At 38.0% G+C, this 20,096-nt stretch overlaps 1 protein-coding gene across 1 annotated transcript; it reads left to right on the top strand.

Moving 5' to 3' along the window:
* Nucleotides 1-1,010: 1,010 nt before the first annotated feature.
* On the top strand, nt 1,011-19,834 carry SEL1L (sel-1 suppressor of lin-12-like (C. elegans)). The gene is made up of 17 exons (XM_009867608.1): nt 1,011-1,066; nt 1,750-1,912; nt 3,880-3,933; nt 4,014-4,073; nt 4,693-4,774; nt 5,091-5,245; nt 5,968-6,024; nt 6,983-7,051; nt 8,289-8,366; nt 9,537-9,599; nt 10,378-10,465; nt 10,720-10,868; nt 11,401-11,566; nt 12,841-12,915; nt 13,529-13,701; nt 17,982-18,110; nt 19,500-19,834. Exons 1-17 carry the CDS (start codon nt 1,011-1,013, stop codon nt 19,701-19,703), a joined length of 1,821 nt encoding a protein of 606 aa, XP_009865910.1. The 3' UTR covers nt 19,704-19,834.
* The last annotated feature ends 262 nt before the right edge of the window (nt 19,835-20,096 follow it).

Here is a 20,096-nt window from a genome sequence, read left to right as displayed (position 1 = left end):
AATATCTAAAGGGTGAGTGTCATGAGGACAGAGCAGTGCCCAGCAATAGAACAAGAAATAATGGGTTTAAGCTAGAACAAAGGAAGTTCCAGCTCAACATGAGGAAAAACTTCTTTCCTATGAGGGTGACAGAGCCCTGGCACAGGCTGCCCAGGGAGGTTTTGGAGTCTCCTTCTCTGGAGACATTCAAAACCCACCTGGATGTGTTCCTGTGTGACCTACTGTAGGGGATCCTACTCTGGCAGGGGGGCTGGACTAGATGGTCTTTTGAGGTCCCTTCCAACCCCTGACGTTCTGTGATTCTGAAGAGCGAACATCAAAAACCGATGGTCTTGCAGTTCTCTAGTCACGGTTGACATGTAGCAACTGCCCAGAGAACATGATACAAGATACTGTCCTTTTTCAAATGTTTCTTGCAGTTGAGTTCTCATCCTGCTTCAAAGATTACATGGGGAAAATCTGCATTTCTTGTCCTGCTCTGTTTTTGCTCCTGCTTTCTGATGTTTTTGTTCACCTTAGAAATAGTATTAAACATCATCTAAACAAATTGTTAAAACTCTAATAATATTGTGTGAGAAAATATGCATGTAGATGAAGAAAACAAACAAAAGTGTTCTGTTTACTTTCTGCTCTGTGTATATCCAAGTATTGATGATACGGTTGTCAGTTTTCCACTATAATGAAGAATAATGATGTTCATTTAGAACTCCCTGGTGCTCAGGTTGACAACTTCATCAGTATGTGGTGACTTCAGGCAGCTGATGATTGTGTTACTACCATGTGAAACTTGTTCGTGGACACAAGGCACGTCTGCCTTACCAGAGAAACTGAAGAACAGCTAGAGGTTGTCTATCACACCTTGGCCAAGAAAGACAGTATCTGCTAGACTCTGACTAGTGTACTTTTGTGTGTAAAATCAAGTAACAATTGTAAAACAATATTAGATATTAGTTCTCTTGAATACCTTGCACTTACTTTCTTAGAAAGTGAAATTGTGTGCGGAACCAGGTATGTCTCAGCCTATCCTAAAGAAAGAAAACAAGTCTGACAATAGAAAGGAGGAAAGGTAAAAATCTTGAGGCACTATCAAAGATCCATGAGAAAACAAGCTAAGTGTCTTGACGGTACTGTGTTAGGATGTTTAAGTTTGCAGGCTTTATTAATTGCTGTGGAAACAATTGCTGTGAAATTACTTTGGAGGACTGCTGTAAGTTCTGCGGCTGAAAGTTTCCAGAGAATGTTTTCATTGTTGGCATGGCTATTGCAACACAGAATTCATCATGTGTGCAGTTATCTTGGACCCAACACTTAGTGTTTTCACTGCAGTGATGTTGTACTCAACAAATCAGAGAAACTTCATAGTCCTTCTTTGGCTCCTTTTTTTTCCTGCCCTGATCTGTGGAGCTGTCAGAGTAGTGGTCCTTCTAGCTACCTAGTACAGGACTTAATTTTTGCTACAAAAATGTGATTGTTTGACCTTAAACTTTTTGGAAATCTGACAGGGCAGGAAATGTGCACTGCTTTGCAAATGGAGTAGAATGAACATTAAAATCTAATTTGTCTATTAGCTAAATCATGTGAGTTATTGCATAGATTGACAAGAGCTGGAACAAATGACTGTAAGTAAATGTGTTTGTTAAAAGTAGAGGCTGGAACAGAGGAGGAAAACACCTCTTCAGAATCTTCAGGTTCATGAATGGAATCTGCTTCTTTGCCTCAAGGTGACAAAAGAAATTGTTTTCTTTTAAGAGCATATCAGTATCTTCTGAAAGCAGCTGACATGAATCATACCAAGGCAATGGAGAAGGTGTCGTATGCTTTGTTGTTTGGAGATTACCTGAAGCAGAACATCCAGTCATCAAAAGAACTATTTGAAAAACTAACAGAAGAAGGTTCTCCGAAAGGGCAAATGGTATGTATTCCCTTAGATTCTACAGAAGTTATTGTACATTTGTAACTTAGCTAATAGATTGTACTTTTTCTGAGGTGGTTTTATAGATTGTTCTTGCTTACAGAATAGAATGAGAAGAATAAGTGGTATCTTTTGCCTGGTTAAAGTCAGCAGACAAGAGTGCTGCATTTTTTTAAATTGTTTAAAAACCTGATGTAAAACATTTGATTCAGGCTCTGATTCGGGAAATGTGTTTTATTAATGCTTGCTTAAGTGTTACCTAATCCTGACTGCTCATTGCATTTACCTTTTATAATTTCACCTGTGGCTTGCTTTGGTTCAAAGATTGTCCCCCAAATGCTTCTGCATGCTGCTAGCATTCCTGAGGATGCAGTCACAAATGGTGCCTGTACCCTCAAGGTAAACACATGGAAATGGGTCTTCTCTCAGAGTTTTTTAAAAAAAATAGCTTAAACTGCCAGTATGGTGGTCGTCTTCTAATTTCTTAGCTGTTGTATAACTGACTAGATTGAACCTGTAAGTCAAAAAAAGTGTGTAAATATAGGTTGCTGCAGCCAACAAATCTTATCTCAAACTGTTACTCTTTTCTTGTGGTTTGTGTGGGATGTTGTGGCTTTTCATCGGCAAATTATCTTTGAGATAGGTAGACACGCACAGACAGACGCACGCACAGACAGACGCACGCACAGACAGACACAGAAACTGTTACTCTTTTCTTGTGGTTTGTGTGGGATGTTGTGGCTTTTCATCTGCAAATTTATCTTTGAGATAGGTAGACACACACACACACACACACAAGTTTATAATCTAGGAAGATTTAAACTCCTAGGAATCTTGAAAGCTGTTTAGGGGGATAGGATTTACTTTGTGCTTGTGCTTTTGAACATTATAAAATTGCTTATATGTAATTGCTCACATGTAATGTGATAAAATGTGATGTTACGGATTTTAATGTCTCAATATCTGCATATACTTTATTGTATAGTTACATATTTTCTTTTGGAAGTGTCAGCTTCTTCAGGAATTTCTTTTAGGTCTTTGGTTACCCAGTCTCCTGCTCTTCTGTTTAATGTTGGGAATGTGGATTTGCCATAGAAAGCAGGAAGATGTTTTTTCCTCTAGGGACTTTATAGCTCAGTGTATACTTGACTTTTAATAGTCTGGAATTCAATACTGTCTGCATGAGGTCACTATTTTTTTGGTGTGCTTTTAGAGTTGCCTAGAATAGTATTAGAATACTGAAATACAGAGACCTTTTATATATAATGTGTGTGTGTATATGTATATACATATATATATGCTGTTGTCCTCTGTGCTGCTAGTTTCTCTTCTGAGCCACACAGCTGCAACAGGTGTTACAGATAGAGCAGTCATTATGTAAGTTTTAAGAATAAAAATAACTTCTGGAAAAAGCTTCAGACAAACAGCTCTGTGCATTCTAACTGCTTATATTTATAGTCATAAGTGCTACTGTTAGACAGTAAATCAAACAGTAAGACTCTCCAGAGAAGATCATCATTCGTGAATATTTACGCTGGTGTATGAGACAAATGGGATACATCAATAACCTGATAGATATTGCTGGTCTTTGCTTGAGGGTCTTTAAACTGGGATATGTGTACTGACCTAGGACCCTTGGATCTACACTTGACATTCAGGGAAGTACTAGTTTCTTGCTTGCGTTTGTTCCACTGGACTGAATTCTAGTGAGATGTATTTTAGTGCCCTAGGCAACTGAAAGATTTAAAACTTTGCTCTTTAGAAGGGGCAAGGAAGGGTCTAGATATAGGAGGTACTAAACTGAAGAAAGAGCTATATCTTGGCATATTCTTTGTAGTTTTGCACTGTTTTTAGTTTTCTTTATACTTAAGCATAAATATATATATTTTTACATATATATCCTTAAGCAGAAAAATTTATACTAAATTTTTCAAATGATGTGCTGACAACCTTAATTTTATTTCTAGGCCCTTGGATTTCTATATGCATCTGGTCTAGGAGTCAATTCTAGTCAAGCTAAGGTAACTTTGAAATATTCAGTGTATGCTCTTGTATTTTACCTTGGAGGCAGATGTTAAGTAACCGATGATTTTGTTTTAAGGCCCTGGTGTATTACACTTTTGGAGCTTTAGGAGGAAATTTGATTGCCCATATGATCTTGGTAAGTAAGATAGTTAATAACTACACCTGCAAAGCTTTTTTTTGTACTCTTAAATTTTTAATGTAATATTTGTACACATGTGGATACACTGTCCAAATACTAGACCATCATGCATGCATTGGGTGAGCAATAGTATCTTCCCCATTATTGCTTGTTAAGTAAAAGTCTGCTTGTTTTAAGGTGTATACCACTATGTATTTAGATGGACCATGGTTACATCTCTTGACTTGAAGTAAAAGTGTCAGACTTGTCATTTTTATAGGCTAATGAGAACTGTGAAAGACAGAAAGGTATTTGCAGAAGATACTGTTTTAATCAGTATTGTGAGATTTAAGACCAAGTGCCACATATTTAAGTAAAAGATTTTAAGTTTTCACCCATAAGTATCATTCTGCTTACTTACTTTTTCCAAAGAAGTATCTGGAGTATATTGGCTACCCCTAACCTTGAATGGTATCAGTCAGTTGCTTTTAATGCTGGCACAATGGTCTTTGTAGCTTTTCTTCTGACTTTTGTCTCACCAAATCTTGCTCAAGTAATGTGGAAAAAGTTTATAACCTGGCAAATGCTATGTTGTTAAATAACCCATAGTCCCGTATCTTTTTGTTTTCCTTTCTAGGGCTACCGGTACTGGGCTGGGATAGGAGTCCTTCAAAGTTGTGAATCTGCTCTTACTCACTACCGACTTGTAGCTAATCATGGTAAAAACTTTACGAGGCTAATGTTCCTGACTTTGTATTTTCATATCATTCACCTAGAAGACGCTAGAAGAACTAACAACAATCATAGTATAAGAATAGAGAATTCTTGCAATTAAACAAATTATTTGTTTGCTGCTGAATCATGATGTGCTATTTTTATCTTCAGATATTGAAATGTCTTTAATTCTTAGAAAGTGTCAAACTGTTTCATTCTCTGAGTAACAGTTTCTGTGTAGAGCTATGCTTTTACAAAGTAGCAGTGTAATACTTGCATTGACCAAAACTACATGAAAATTTATCTTAACCTGTTTTCCAGTTGCTAGCGACATTTCCTTGACTGGTGGCACAGTGGTTCAGCGAATTCGCTTAGCAGATGAAGTAGAAAATCCAGGAATGGCAAGTGGAATGCTAGAAGAAGACTTGATTCAGTATTATCAGTTCTTAGCAGAGAAAGGAGATGTACAAGCACAGGTAAGATTTTCACCTAATGGCATGTAGAGCTTTTCAGTGGCAAGGTGTTGGAGCCTTAGTTTTATCTTTTGCCCTAAATCAACTTGGTTACTATTTCCTGATTAGTTTTTATGAGAAGAGGCTTTTATTTTAGTGTGTTAGAACTTTGACAGAAAATGCAAATTTTTGTGGAGAATCAGTCCAGAATGTTATGACTTTAGTATCTTGGGAAAGAGAATCTTGGCTTTCACGAGAAACCAGCCAGACTAGTTTGAGGATAGTTCTAGATGTTGTGGAGGAAGCCTTGATCAAAAGAACTGGCCCTGACAGGGGATCTCAATTTCTCACTGCTTCTGTTCTTACATGACTTGCACATGCTGCAGGCTGGAACTCTTCTGCACATTGCTGGAGGGGAGGACATGAATATGGGCAAACCACCACAATTCAACTTGGTCATGTATAACTTCAGAATTAAGGAGGCAGAATTCACATGAACAATTATTATTTTGTATTTGGGATGGTCACCTCACTTTTATCTAGGATAACTTTCTGCTTAGACTAATGTGAAAAAAATAGGACTGTAGTGTAGTTATTGAAGCAAATCTGTATCTGCAGACTATGTGGCATCTTTAACTCTGATGTAGTCTGTGTGCATGTAATTAGTTTGCTGATATCTGTATTACTAGAAAAAGAAAATCCCTAGTGAGAAGTGACTTATTGGAAATGTGAAATCTATTTCTTAGGTTGGCCTTGGACAGCTGCACTTGCACGGAGGAAGAGGAGTAGAGCAAAATCATCAGGTACCCTTTCTGTATATCTCTGATGCATATTACACCTGGCAGAGGGGCAGAAAGTGTAGCTGAGACCACAGTGAAGCAGAAGTGTTTAAGTAGCACTGTAAGGTATTTCATTACTTCAATAGTCTTGTTCAATAAAACTTAATTCATTCAATAAAACTGAATATTTATGTGACCAGTACATGCAGCTGATTTTCTTACGCAATTAGTTTAAGACTAATTGTGTTAGAAATGAGACAGTTAAAAACAAAGAACAGATTTTCATCAAGTAGTACTTGAAACTGGCTGAGCTTTTGTGCACGTAGTAGAGTCTTCATAAGACACTGTGTGCATTAGCAATGATAATCTGGTTTGTGGCTTGCAAGAATATTTTGCTGCTATAGACAAAACAGTGCAACCTAGTTACTGCTTAAAATAGCTAACCTTGTTTTAAAGTATGTATTCAAAAAAAAGAACTGAGGATGTGCAGTTCTGAGGATTATTTCAGATTCAGCTACCAACCAGAAATTTAATGGACATCACATTTAAAACACCTTCTCTAGAAGGGTTCAGAGATGGTATCAAGGGGTCAGAATGAATATAACCAAGCTTTGTGTAAAACTGCCAGATCTCCTCTAAACAGGGTTTGGAGGTACAATAAGGAAGTAGGATTTACCAGTGTAGGTTGTGCATTGTAGCAGTTGTCGTGTTTGTTGTTGTTCTGATTTTGTGGTGTGGTGTTTTGGTTGATTTTTTTCCCCTCTCCTTTTTGGAATACACTGTTGGGAGGGATGGCTGCTCAATATTCCAATTATAAGTAGGGAATCCTGTTGAATATATTAAATTAGGTGAGACTGATAACTCATATCCCCAGAAGAACCTGGTAACTTGGCAAGCAACCTGCTCACCTCTGCTTGATTTGCAAGAAGAGGTACTCAAATCATCGTCATAGTGGCTAAAATACTTGTTTTCTTCCCTACAGCGAGCATTTGAGTACTTCAATCAAGCGGCTAATGCTGGCAATTCACATGCCATGGCCTTTCTAGGAAAGGTAAGATATGACCACTGTCAAACATAAGAAAACTGACTGCTTTTCAACGAAAAATAACAAATATTTCCTACTTTCTTGTACTAGACAATCTAATACTTGAATGCTGTAATCTCAGTACTTCGATTTTGCTACTCTTTTGAATTGTCCTGCAAGATTTGAGTGACATAATCTATGTCTAGTCTGTTTTTCACTTGTTCCTTCACTTCAGGAACTTTTGGGTTTTTTTCCAAATAGTGCTTGAACTAGATGTTTGGGGTTTTTTTAATTAAATAGTTAAATACCTAAATGTCATTTTTCTGTGGTGGAGTTTGAGGCTTAGCCTCTTGCTCTTCCGTACTAGTGGGAAATACGAAGTACGGGAAGAAAGAGGAAACATCTCTATTCTTATTCTGTATAGAGAGCTGAGCCATCTGAGTCAGAGTTGCTAATAGGTCTGCATCTAGTCTGAAGCAAGGCCTGAGTCTATCTGCAAGGTGGGCCACTGTATCAGCTTTCTCAGATTTAAGTCCTTTTTTTCATCTGAAACATGATTGACAAGCTGTTACTGATGTTAATGTGCTGCTGCTTAGAACGGTATTTAGGTCACTTGCCTGAGCTCTGGGTTTCAGGCTACCTTCATCCTGTGAGGAGCCAAATCCTTATTACTCCATCTGAGTATCTTCTAAGGTTAGGCTGCAATAAGCAGCAGCTCTAGCTCATTTTTTCAGGCTGTTACTACAGTACAAGATGCAAAATTCATGTCTTTGAAGCATGAAAAAATGAAAACATAATGTGTTGGTCAAGGCACCTGACAGGAGAAATTGCAGGTTCCTGCTTTCTCTACTCCATGAGTGTTTTGTATCTAATAAATGCTGAAATGAACAGGGTCTAGTAACCAACTTCTGCTTTGTTTTCAAGAAGTATTTTAACTCCCAACATAGTTTGACTTCCATTGATCTCACAAGGTATTTGCCTGAGTGTGTTCTTCACTGCACACTGCTAGAACTCAAAAATGAAGGTCACTTTCATGATTTTTTTATTTTTTTTTTAAATTTTATGCACAGTAAACCCTCTGACTCTGAATTCTCCAGCATAGGGTTGTGTTTTCTGCTTCTGGGCAAGTTCTTTAATAATTATCCAGTAACACAATAGAATAGTACTACAAGACACCCTCTCATTTGCAAGGTGAAGATGCTTCATGATCTCCACGCTAAACTGACTTCTTCAGCTGTTCTTCAATAATGTCTTTCTCCTTCAGATGTACTCAGAAGGAAGTGATGTTGTACCTCAGAGCAATGAAACGGCTCTTCAGTATTTCAAGAAAGCTGCTGATATGGTATGTAAGCTAGAAATACAACATATGCACTAAAAAGTTGATTAGCTCAGAAATGCTGCAGATGCATCCTTTGTGTGCTTCCATGTGCATACACCTACTCCCAATTTCTGTCCCAGATTAGCCCATAATTAAACCCTGCTTGTTGAAGTTAGTGTCGGAAACTGCCTCCAGTTCTGCTCATGGTAATTCATCGAGCTGTGTTCAGCAGTTCATGAGTGCTGGCATTAGCATGAAATACTCTCCACCTGAAGAGCCTGCAATTCTGTTGTTAATTTTCATTAATCTGAAGTTGTCTTGTCATAGAAATGTACAGTGCACTCATACTATATTATCTGATTTCTGTTTTGTGGTCAGTGAATATAGAATGTTCTGGGGTTTATACCTCTTAGCTTATTGGAGTGTTTGGGTTTTGGCTGTTAATCCCCCATGTCTGTCTTCTGACTTGTCCCTTATGGTAGCATTTGCACAGTTAAAACATGAGTAGTCCTTCAGGAAATATGTTTAGCAAGTGAAACACAGTAGGTGAAGTTTTGAAGGGACTGTTGTAAGATAACTGTCTTCATGGTTCTTGTATTTCACAATTAGATTGCTGTTCTACACCTTTGGCCTAGAGTAAGGATCTGTCAATTTGCTAATTTCCAGCCTTCGTTGAAGGTTCTCATGTGCCCTGTTGCCTGTCCTGGCACTGAAAGAATACTGTAGTGCACACTTTTGCAGGAGCAGTGGTCAGTAAAGTAGCACAGAGGACAGCCACAAACCTGTCTTTAATTTATTAAAGACAGATTCTTGAACTTCCTGTAGTTGTTTTGGGAGCTGCTGTAGCATCCAGAACATCTGAAACTTGGAAAAACTAAAGATGAGTAAGCTATTAATGTGACACCTTTCTATGGGGGTGCGTTCTATAGCTTGTGTGACATTTTGAAAGTGCACAGTACACTTTCTTAACTAGTGTTCAAAGCTTTTGTTTTTTCCTGTTAATCACCTGTGTAATTACTGAAAAAAAATTACCAAAAATGCTCTTTTTCCCCTAAATAACTACCGCTGACTAAGAGTGGAGCAAATCTGTCTTAAGCACTATTTGTTTTAGTGATGTTACAAGACATACCAAATTTGAAAGATGTAGCTGTAGGATTTGCCGTTCTTTACAGAAGTGTTTTCCCGTGTTTTCAGGGTAATCCAGTTGGACAGAGTGGATTAGGAATGGCTTACCTCTACGGAAGAGGCGTCCCAGTGGTAAGCTTTTGACAGTCATCTTTATAATCGTAGGTGACTGTGTGACTTCTTGTTGACTACAGACTTTTTCTCTAGAGGGAAGTATGCTATAGGACTTATTTGTGAAGATGTCTATTACGCTGGAAACTCCATGAGAAAATCTGTAATATTTTTTAAAAAAAAAATCACCATGGAGTTAGCAGCTATGAAACATGTGGAGTTCCCTCTAATAAGTTTTCAGATTTTACTGAAGCTATTAGAAATGCATAGCAGTGTGACTTTTTAGCAGGAGTTTTGAACTTGACTCTAATTTTTTTTGTGAAATAAGTCCTAACTGTCCTCATTTTGTCTCTTTGGAGAATGAAGGGACACTTTAAGACTTTAGTTAGTTAACCTTCTTCATTTTCCCACAGAAGATTTCTTGTCGAATGCTTTATATTTAGCTATGCAAACAGATATTTGTAAGTTGAATTAGCCTGAAGTTGAGGAAGTTAGTTAAATGATTGTTCTAGAAGCAGAACAGAGCATCCATTCTGTTAACGGTAATAGCAATGCTATGCAGGTATGCAAGCTTTGAGAGCTACAGACATAAGACATGCTAATATCATTGTAGGCTATTTCATTTTTTGTTTCCAAGTGTTGACCAGGTGAGCATCTACAGCAAGATGTTCTGGTGTGAAATTTTTCTGTAATAGATATCTGTCCTTACGCTTTTGCATGCATGCTTTTTTTTTTTTTTCCTCTTTATTTACTGTGGTGTATTGCAAAGCTCTAATGACTGGACCAAATCTTCCTGCAGAACTATGAGCTAGCACTGAAGTATTTCCAGAAGGCTGCAGAGCAAGGATGGGTTGATGGACAGCTGCAGCTGGGTTCCATGTATTACAGTAAGTGGTACCAAAATGATAATTTGCAGGTGTAAGCATCTGCCCTTCCAGTAACTGTTCACTAGGTGGCATTAGAAGTGTGTATATGGTGCATGAAGAGTCATCTTAGTGCACTGAATTGATATTTTACTCTGTTTTTTCCTAACACATTCACAACATTTTTCTTTAATAATTTTAAAGACCAAGTACATGCTCTATTTCATACAACTCTGCTTTTGAAGAGGAATGAATAGCAATGACATTCTTTCTTTTAGATGGCATTGGAGTCAAGAGAGACTATAAACAAGCTTTGAAATATTTTAACTTGGCCTCCCAGGGTGGCCACATTTTGGCATTCTATAATCTGGCTCAGATGCATGCTACTGGCACTGGAGTGATGCGATCCTGCCATACCGCTGTCGAGGTAAGATCATCCGTTTATAAAGATCAAATAATACTGACTTGCAAGAGGCTGAATGTAACCATGTCAGCTTACGTAGGAAATTTGTCTTAGCTAAAATCTACTGGTGGCTGCAGAGCCAAGGCTATCAAAAGGAAAAGTGATATTAACAAACTCATTTTTATCTCATGAGGAAAAAAAAAATATTTTATGTGGGTAGGGCAGGTTTTGTATTTGCTTTATGACTTTTGAAGAAAATCAAAAGAATGTATCAGTATTTTGTAAGTGTTGAATCCTTCATTTAGACACAGGTTTAAGTGTAACAAAAACCCTGATATTAAGAATAATTCTGAGTAAACATCTGAGTCTTGGTATGTATTTCTGCAGTAGCCTCTGTCTTAAGCAGCAAGTTTGTCAAGTTTTACCTGTGACATGTAAATATTTTGAACAGGCATTTCGATGTTAAAGGTTTACCTGTTGCAAAACCTAAATTTCTGAAGTTCCTGACAACCAGTCTTTGCCTCCCCGTCCCTTTTTTTTTTTTTTGATTCTGCAGTTGTTTAAGAATGTATGCGAACGAGGACGTTGGTCTGAAAGACTGATGACTGCCTACAACAGCTATAAAGACGGTGATTCAAATTCTGCTGTGGTTCAGTATCTTCTTTTGGCAGAACAAGGCTATGAAGTTGCACAGAGCAATGCTGCTTTCATACTTGATCAGAGTAAGGACCTGAATTTGTACTGAAAGTTGGTGGGGTTTTTTTGAGTTGACCTGCAGTAGCCCGTTTAGTAGAATGCTAGAGTGCTTGAAATTAAAATTACGTAGCTCTTGTTTAGTTAGAACTTCAGTGAGACTCTTGTCCTCTTTCCGGCACTTCACACTGGAAAGCAGTCGGTTTTAATTTTCACCTCTAAGGATAGCTTTCTGGCCTAAAAGTCAGAATGCAGTTAGATTCCAACTTAGGGGATTTAGAATTGAGATAAGGAGAATTCTTTAGAAACTTGGAGAGTGCTGAAAACTCTCTTCCCTGGACTAAACACAGCCTTAACATTTTATTTTTAAATCTACAAAATAAGAAATGCATTATTTTTACTTTTGGCTTTTACTGTGCATACAAGCTTCAGTTTACTTTGTTCTTTATCTTGTAATGTCTTTTCTCAGCATTTTTTTTCTGATTTATTTATTTTTTTGTAACTTACACTACACTTGAAGCAGGGATGAGGAGCTGGGCAGTTGGTTCAGCTGGATTTGAAAAAATTGATCCCAAGTCTCTTATTGCAACTAGGTGGCTAGAACTCAGATTTGATAGAGTTTGAGGTCATAGGAAAACAACAGAAGTACGAGTAACAAACCTTTCTAGAAACTACAAAACCAGTATTTTATACTTCCTGAATCTCAAATCCAGGAATCTAGGTGTCTCATTACCAGCTTTTTAGGTTTGTATCTTAATATAAAAACTGTTACAGCTACTGGTACCTGATAGGCTTATCTAACATCTTAATTTCCAGTTAATGTTTTTCAAAGGTGCCTTAATGACTCATCTTTAGTTAAGGTACAGCAATGACAGTTGGCTGAGAGTGCATTCTTGCAATGAAATAGCATCTTCCCCTGGGTTAAAAATTCTGATGGTCAAACTAAAATAGCAGATACTTCAGCCTTGTATTTGAGTGGATCTTTGTCAGAGCCCAGATTGTGTGCGCTGTTAGGACTTGTTTCAGAGTCAGCTAGAGCAAGAATGGGAGACACTAAGCAATAATTCAGAGTGAAATGATACAGTTTGTTCCTAGCTCTTATGCGGGCTGATACATGGAAAGACCATATAAATGAAAAGGTGCTTTGTAAGTTTTAGATTGGTTTAATCTTGGTTGTGCTATAGCACAGATTACATCCGTTTTTTAATTCATTTCAGCAGACCGGATATAAGTGTGGGGGTTTTTGGAGGTGGTGTGTGCATATACCATGCTGCTATTTAACTGAGTTATTTTTCTTCTCTAGAAGAAGCTAGCATAGTTGGAGAAAATGAAACCTATCCTCGAGCTTTGCTTCACTGGAATAGAGCAGCTTCTCAAGGTATGTCCATACCTCACAGTTCCAATTAGTTTATTTTTAGTAGAGCCATAAACATTTGATTTCCTGGATTTTATGAAATGAGGGAGGAGGGAAAGCAAGTTTATCATGCAAATAAAGCCTAGGAGTTTTGTCAGAAAATCTTCAGACCTACTTGGCTTTTAGGAGAAAGTTAGAAATTGAGAGGATGGAATGATTACGTATTCCATTACTAAATAACAGTGAGAGACTTTTATTTTTCCAGTTTTCAGTGTCTCTGTTTTAAAACTGAAGCGGAAGGCCTTAACCCTATAACAAACAGAAAGTTTTTCTGTTATAAATGACTATGAACAACATTGTGTACTTTTCAACTGATGCCACTAAATAGAAATAAATATGTTGGTAGGATTACTGGGACAAGGTCTTTCCTGAAAATAGAAATCAGTTGTGTTCTGGCTAGCTAAACACAATTTTAAAAAATTATAAAAGGCTGTTTGTGTGAGAGAGGGCAAAAGGGAAGCAGTTTGTGAAAACTGTGGAAAGTAATACTAAAGCCCTTACTGCATTTTCATGTGGAACTAAGGCTTTCTTCGCCTAGCTAGCTATTTTGTCTTTTCTGTTATTTCTTGATTTATAGGATATACTGTTGCAAGAATTAAACTTGGAGATTACCACTTTTATGGTTTCGGTACTGATGTGGATTATGAAACTGCATTTATTCACTATCGACTGGCATCAGAGCAACAGCACAGTGCCCAAGCAATGTTTAACCTGGGCTACATGCATGAGAAGGGACTGGGCATCAAGCAGGTAAGCAAGCCCATAGTCTGCTTCCATAGAATCACAGAATGCGCTGGGCTGGAAGGGACCTCTGAAGGTCACCTTGTCCAACGCCCCCTGCAGGGAGCAGGGACATCTTTAACTAGATCAGGTTGCTCAGAGCCTGGTCGAGACTGACCTTGAATGCTTCCAGGGATGGCGCCTCCAGCGCTTCTCTGGGCAACCTGTCCCCATGTTTCACCACCCTCACAGTAAAGAACTTCTTCCTAACGTCTAATCTAAATCTACCCTGCTCCAGTTTAAAACCGTTGCCCCTCATCCTGTGGCTACCTGCCCTTGTGAACAGTCCCTCCCCAGCTTTCCTGTAGGCCCCCTTTGGGTACTGGACGGCTGCTATAAATTCTCCCTGGAGTCTTCTCTAGGCTGAACAGCCCCAACTCCCTCAGCCTGTCTTTGTAGAAGAGATGCTCCAGCTCTCTCATTGTTTTTGTGGCCCTCCTGGACCTGCTCCACCTGGTCCACATCCTTCTTGTGTTAAAGGCTCCAGAGCTGGACGCTGTACTCTGGGTTGAGGTCTCACCGGAGCCGTGTAGAGGGACAGAATCACCTCTCTCATCTGTTGGCCATGTTTCTTTTGATGCAGCCCAGGATGTGGTTGGCTTTCTGGGCTGCAGGCACACGTTGTTGGCTTGTGTCCAACTTTTTGCCCACAAGTATCCAACAGTTTACTAATACTAGATTCAGTCTGCAACTGCTGCTGGGCTTTGGCCACTATATAACTGCTTTAGCAGTACTAAGCATGTTTCACAATGCATTCTCTAATAGCAAATACAGAAGTGTGGTTATACTTACTCAAGGAAAGAAATGAGACACAGATAGGGAAAAAAACTACTTGCCCCAAATGGCAAATATTGGCAAAATGAGTGCCACATGAGTAATGCTTTCAAGACTTTGAAGTATAATGAAATGAATGCAAACTAATTCAAAATTCAGAATATTTACCACAAGATAGTTTTCATCCTCTGAAGCACTGGTTAATTTGATTTCTGTATCATGACATTTCAAAAACAAGTTCTGTGCATCTTCAAGTAACAAACCATAAGCACCAACAATGATATGGTTACTGGCTATGTTTTTTCAAATTAGACTGGGCCATGATTTGCTATACAAACTACACTGCCTGAAAGAAGGCAGTACAGCTGTTTCTCTTTGGAAGGCTGTGGTGTATTGCTGTCCATGAGTTAACTAAAACTTACAGAATCCAGAGTAACATCTTCTTCTATGTGTCAAAATCATGTGATTAGTAATTGCATGCTAATTTCAAGTAACCAACTGTACCTTAATGTGTGATTAACTCAGGCAATTAATGCATGATTTTAGTAATATGTTTTGGATTGCCAGGAACTGTAAAAAATGGCTTCATTTTCCTTATTTTTAGTGAGTTTCAGAACTTGTTTTTTATCTAGGTATGCACCTTTTAGCTATTTTTATTGTTCTATTAAAAGGCCAATTTTTGTTTCTTTAGCTCTAAATTCTTGACAAAGGGTCAGAACAGTGAAGGGCAAGTCTTAAGTCAATATTGTGACAATTCAGTACACAAACAACATTATTTCTAAAGCTGTTTTTTACTGTTTTCTAGTTTTAACTGTGTCCTTAAAACTAGTTAACTTCTGAAAATGAGCTGGCAGCTAAAAGCAACAGTGTTAAGGTTGGGAGTTTTTAATTTTAAAAAATCTGTCTGAAAAATTGGGGTTTTTTTTACTTCTGCTTTGGAAAAAAAAAACAATTTAGAGCAAGTAATAAAAACTTTCAAGAAGTTACTATTTCACATTCAACATAACTGCTAAAAATTTGGGAAAATTTGAGTCTTAATGCTGTCATTTCCACAGAGCATTCTCCCACCTGAAGCTGGGGTGACTACGTGTAGGCAGCTGAAATGAGTACACAGGGGCCCATGATGAGCTTTATGCAGTTGAAAAATACTTCCCTCATACAGATCCACTAGGGTGAGGAGTGTTGAACTGCGAGGAAAATGGAGCCAGCTAATATAGATATGGGAAAGAAGCACTGAGAATGTTCAAGCAAGCAAATTCTGTGTATAAAGCCAGTCTCAGGAATTCTGAATCTGTAATGTCTTTGCTTGCTGTGTCCTGAAAATCTACAACTGTAAGATTTAGGACTGACTATGTAAGTCTAAAATGGTGTTGGGCTAAAATGTTCTGAAAAAGGTGAAGGCTGAGTTTCGAGTGAAGCAAAAAAATTTGGGTTTCCTTTTCTAGAGTGGAAATCACTCAATTTTGAGCACCTCTGAAAATGACTGACATTTAAAATCATGCTTCGTGCTGTAGTGGGTGATGTCTACCACAGAAGTCTGTTCTTCTACTAGAGGCCTGTGGAAGGGATGTATAAACATTTTAGCTCTGTAGTGTGGTATCCAATGAATTGGGGATTTAGTCTATTGAAGAAAGAGCTGTGCAGTCTTACTCTCTCCCTGCCAGAACCAATGTCATTAAGAGTGCAAGCACTCCAGAGCTGGGGAGAAGGATCCAGTAAGGTGGCCTGCACAACTTCCGTTCAGGTCTCTGTCCATTCTGGACAGTTGTTTGTTTTGCTGGGTTTCCACCCACTCCTCCTCCCAAACAGCTTTTGCCTTATTCTCTCTTTACTTATTGAATGAATAGTCTTTCATATAGCATAGAATCTGATATGTATTTCCTGTCTATAGATGGCTTTCAGACTCGTACCAGGTCAATGCCAAATATTAATTCCCTTCAGAAATGTCATACATGTACACTGTTACACATTTTTCGTAGATTTAATGTCCAATTCCTGAGCCTGCATGTCAGAATGAAGACTGCATATACTGCTCAAAATAACAGATTAATTATCCCACATTCATTATTTCATTGTCTGAAGATTTGGCATGGTATTTCAGTGCTATTTGTGTGTTAAAGCTCAGACTCCTACAGTTCTTACTTGTCTGTCAAGTGAAAGTGAAGAATGTATAAACAGTATGAAGTGCTTGCTAATAGAAATAAAAATATGCCATGATTTAGGATCTGCTTCTATACTGATACAAGCACAGTACAAAGGAGGTAAGGAAACTCTTTTAAGTAGTTATACAAAAGATAGACTGCCTAGGCTCAAGCAGTATTCAGAGTTGTTCAATTGAATTAAAATATGAAGCTAGTATATCTCATTCACATAATGTGTAGATTTTCATGTTGTTTTTTCCCCATGTCCTACGGAACTAAAATCTGTTGTATCAATGAGCAGAAAATCTTTATGGTATTTCACAATCAGGATAAAATTATAACATGAGCATGTGATGTGAAGTTCTGGACATTTATTTTTCTTACTTTAACTTTGAATACTTTCAGAGGTAAGTTTAACACAGGCCTGTCCTTCACCGAGTGAACATAGGCAGATTGTGTCCAAGTATCCTCATATTGCACAGTATGTGTCTGAAGGGGAGCTAAAAAAAAAACCTCAAACAAGGAAAGCTAAACTGTTCAGCTACAGTCACCTTCTTGTTCCAGCTACCACAGAAGCGAGCAGTAATTTAAGCTCTTCCTAAAGGTGCTGGCTGGTTGTGCTTGTGCTTTTGCCAGGCTGTCCTCACTAACGTAAGTTACACCTGGTTTGGATAAGGAGTAGAATCTAATTTGGGAGTTTGTGCAGAAGTGGCTGGAAGCTGCGCTGTACAGTAGGGGTACAGTAGTACCGCTGGGAGGAGTTGCTGCTGTGTGCTCCTCTGGGACGCGGGGTTTCTCAGACTTTGATGTTTGGTGTGGTGCTGGAGACATTAGAGTGTACCAGTTACCTAAGTATGCACCTTAGTTTTATGGTGCATGGGTCGGATACTAATCTCTTTGGTTAATACTAATTTGATTTAATACTAATTAAATTAATACTTTGATTTAATACTAATCTCTTTGAGCTTCAATTCTAGCATCAGTTACCATAGCTTCATCCTCAGATTGAAGCTTCCATTTATTTTTCTGTTCGAGGGTGAGTGTCCCTTTGAAAAAAGCAAAGAATTTACTGAATGGTTTATGTTTATCTTGACAAAAAAACCTTGTATTTATAACAGTATACAGTTGCTTATAGAAAAAGCTCTAGCTTCCATTTATTTTTCTGTTCGAGGGTGAGTGTCCCTTTGAAAAAAGCAAAGAATTTACTGAATGGTTTATGTTTATCTTGACAAAAAACCTTGTATTTATAGCAGTATACAGTTGCTTATAGCAAAAGCTCTCCAGCTTTTGGTTAATGTTTCAAGTTCTTTAAGCTTTGTGTTTTCTTAACTTTAGGATATTCATCTTGCAAAACGATTCTATGACATGGCAGCTGAAGCAAGCCCAGATGCCCAGGTTCCTGTCTTCCTAGCACTTTGCAAGCTTGGAGTGATTTATTCCTTGCAGTATGTACGAGAAATCAATGTAAGTGATGCTTAATTAAAAGGAAAAATAACAAATGTGTTTTCCATTTTTAAAAGAAGCTTGAGTTGTAATTTAAGTAGGAGTCTTATTTGAGCCTTAGATGTGTTCTGTATTGTTGTGTATTTAGAAAGTTACTGAAGCTGTGATTCCTATTTCTTATTTGTGCAATTGTGTGAAACTGGTATGTGCACAGCCAATGCTCTTCTGTGCTGTTCTTGCCCTTGAAGAGGATTTCCTTACCGTCTTTGACTCTTCTTACCCATGTCAATCTGCTATCAAAGTAGATTATTACAATGACATACTTGCTGTTCAGGGAAAAAAAAATACTTTTTTGTAGCCCTGATCCTCTTGCTATTTAATATTCAGCTGTAACAAAACCACTTGGGTTGTGTTTGATTCCTGCGAGGAAAAAATATTTTTTTGTTTAGCTATTGTGCAGAGTTTCTGCTGAGTAATGGCATTGAAAAAAATATTTGCTTAAAATTAAGGTGAAGTCTTCCCATACAGTGTATGAAATACTTCTCAGTATTCTGACATCTTGTTGTCTTTTTGGATTATTTATGTACAAAATTATTACTGCTTAGAGCAAATGCGAATTGAGGCAATCCAGCTAAGTTTGACAAAATCTAATAGTCTTAAGACTGAGGACTTCTAGAGTGGACAGTCAAAATACTCTATATCTGATCAACTGACCAAATATCTATGAAGGAATATCTGTATTCTGCATACTAGTTTTGAAGTTTTAAGCCTGCTAATGTGTATTTAAATTGACAATGACTCTAGTGCCATCAGATACAGTAGGGAAGCATAAAGGGAAGCATAAAGCCTGTGTTAGCTACTGCCTGGGCAAATGGAAGTCTGATAAAAAGGCAGTTCAATCCAAACTAACACTGAGTCACTTATCTTCCCCGTACCTTACCTGCACAAATCTCAGTACCAAATGAGTATTCTGGAGCTTAATGTTGTGTCACTCATGGTAGTCTGCTGATGGCTTCCAGTGTGGCTGGACTGATCAGTTCACTGCCTCTCTGGATGTGGCACTTGCTTCTCTTTAAGACAACTAGTATGGTTGCATACCTTATTCTCATTTAAATTGTGTACTTTAATGTTTTGTATGTGAAGCCACAGAACTAGATACCAAGAACCTTCATCTTTAGAACACAAAATTGAATACCTCATCCTAGACAAAGTGGCTCTTAGTTTTACTGGCATTTAGAACCTGGAAATTAAAAATGTCACTGACGTGATACTGTTTATTCAGAGGAAGAAGCTAATGAAGTTCAAAAACTGGTACTTGTACATGAAAAATGTTACAAGTCAAATTTTAAGATCAAAGTAACTTCCCATTCTTGCTCTCTGACATGATGATGTGGACTTCTTCTTTCTTAGATAAGGGAAGTATTCTCACATATTGATATGGACCAGCTGCTGGGGCCTGAGTGGGACCTTTACCTTATGACCATCATCGCCTTGCTCTTGGGAACAATTATAGCTTACAGACAAAGGCAACATCAGGCAATTGCCAGACCAGCAGGACTGCGGCCAGCTGTGCCTCAACAAGAACCCCCACCAGAGCATCAACCACCGCAATAGCAACAAGAGCCTCAGTGGAAGAACTGGATTTTTCCTAAAGGAACAATTTTCATTGTGATTTAGGACTTTGGATCGATGGTTCCCCAAAAGAGGCGCAAAGAGGTTTAAAGAAAAAAGTTTGAAAGCTGCTTGGAATGATGCCTTTTTTTCAGGGATAAGAAAATTCTTTTGAAACTGATTTGAATGTTATTTCAGTGCCAATGGAATAACACTATGGATTTTTTTCATGGAAACACAAGAGTGCTACTACAAAAATGTTGCCTGCTGTATCTAGTTCCTCTTTATTCAGTTCCTCTTTATTCTAGTTCTCTCTTAGAGAGAGCGGAAGGCTACCATTGGAATATTTTTGCCTGCTTGATAGCAGTTGCCCTATATAAAAGTAATAACAATAAT

The sequence above is a fragment of the Apaloderma vittatum genome, unplaced genomic scaffold, assembly GCF_000703405.1.
Source record: "Apaloderma vittatum isolate BGI_N311 unplaced genomic scaffold, ASM70340v1 scaffold23754, whole genome shotgun sequence".
NCBI lineage: Eukaryota > Metazoa > Chordata > Aves > Trogoniformes > Trogonidae > Apaloderma > Apaloderma vittatum.
This window is presented reverse-complemented; position numbering and strand designations above follow the sequence as displayed.

Bases quoted from the DNA above. Each gene is read 5' to 3' on its own strand.
- SEL1L (XM_009867608.1), top strand. From the start codon at position 1,011: ATGTCTCAGCCTATCCTAAAGAAAGAAAACAAGTCTGACAATAGAAAG. The intron at 4,775-5,090 runs GTAAAAACTTTA...CCTGTTTTCCAG, and splicing joins CCGACTTGTAGCTAATCATG to TTGCTAGCGACATTTCCTTG. The intron at 10,466-10,719 runs GTAAGTGGTACC...TCTTTCTTTTAG, and splicing joins GCTGGGTTCCATGTATTACA to ATGGCATTGGAGTCAAGAGA.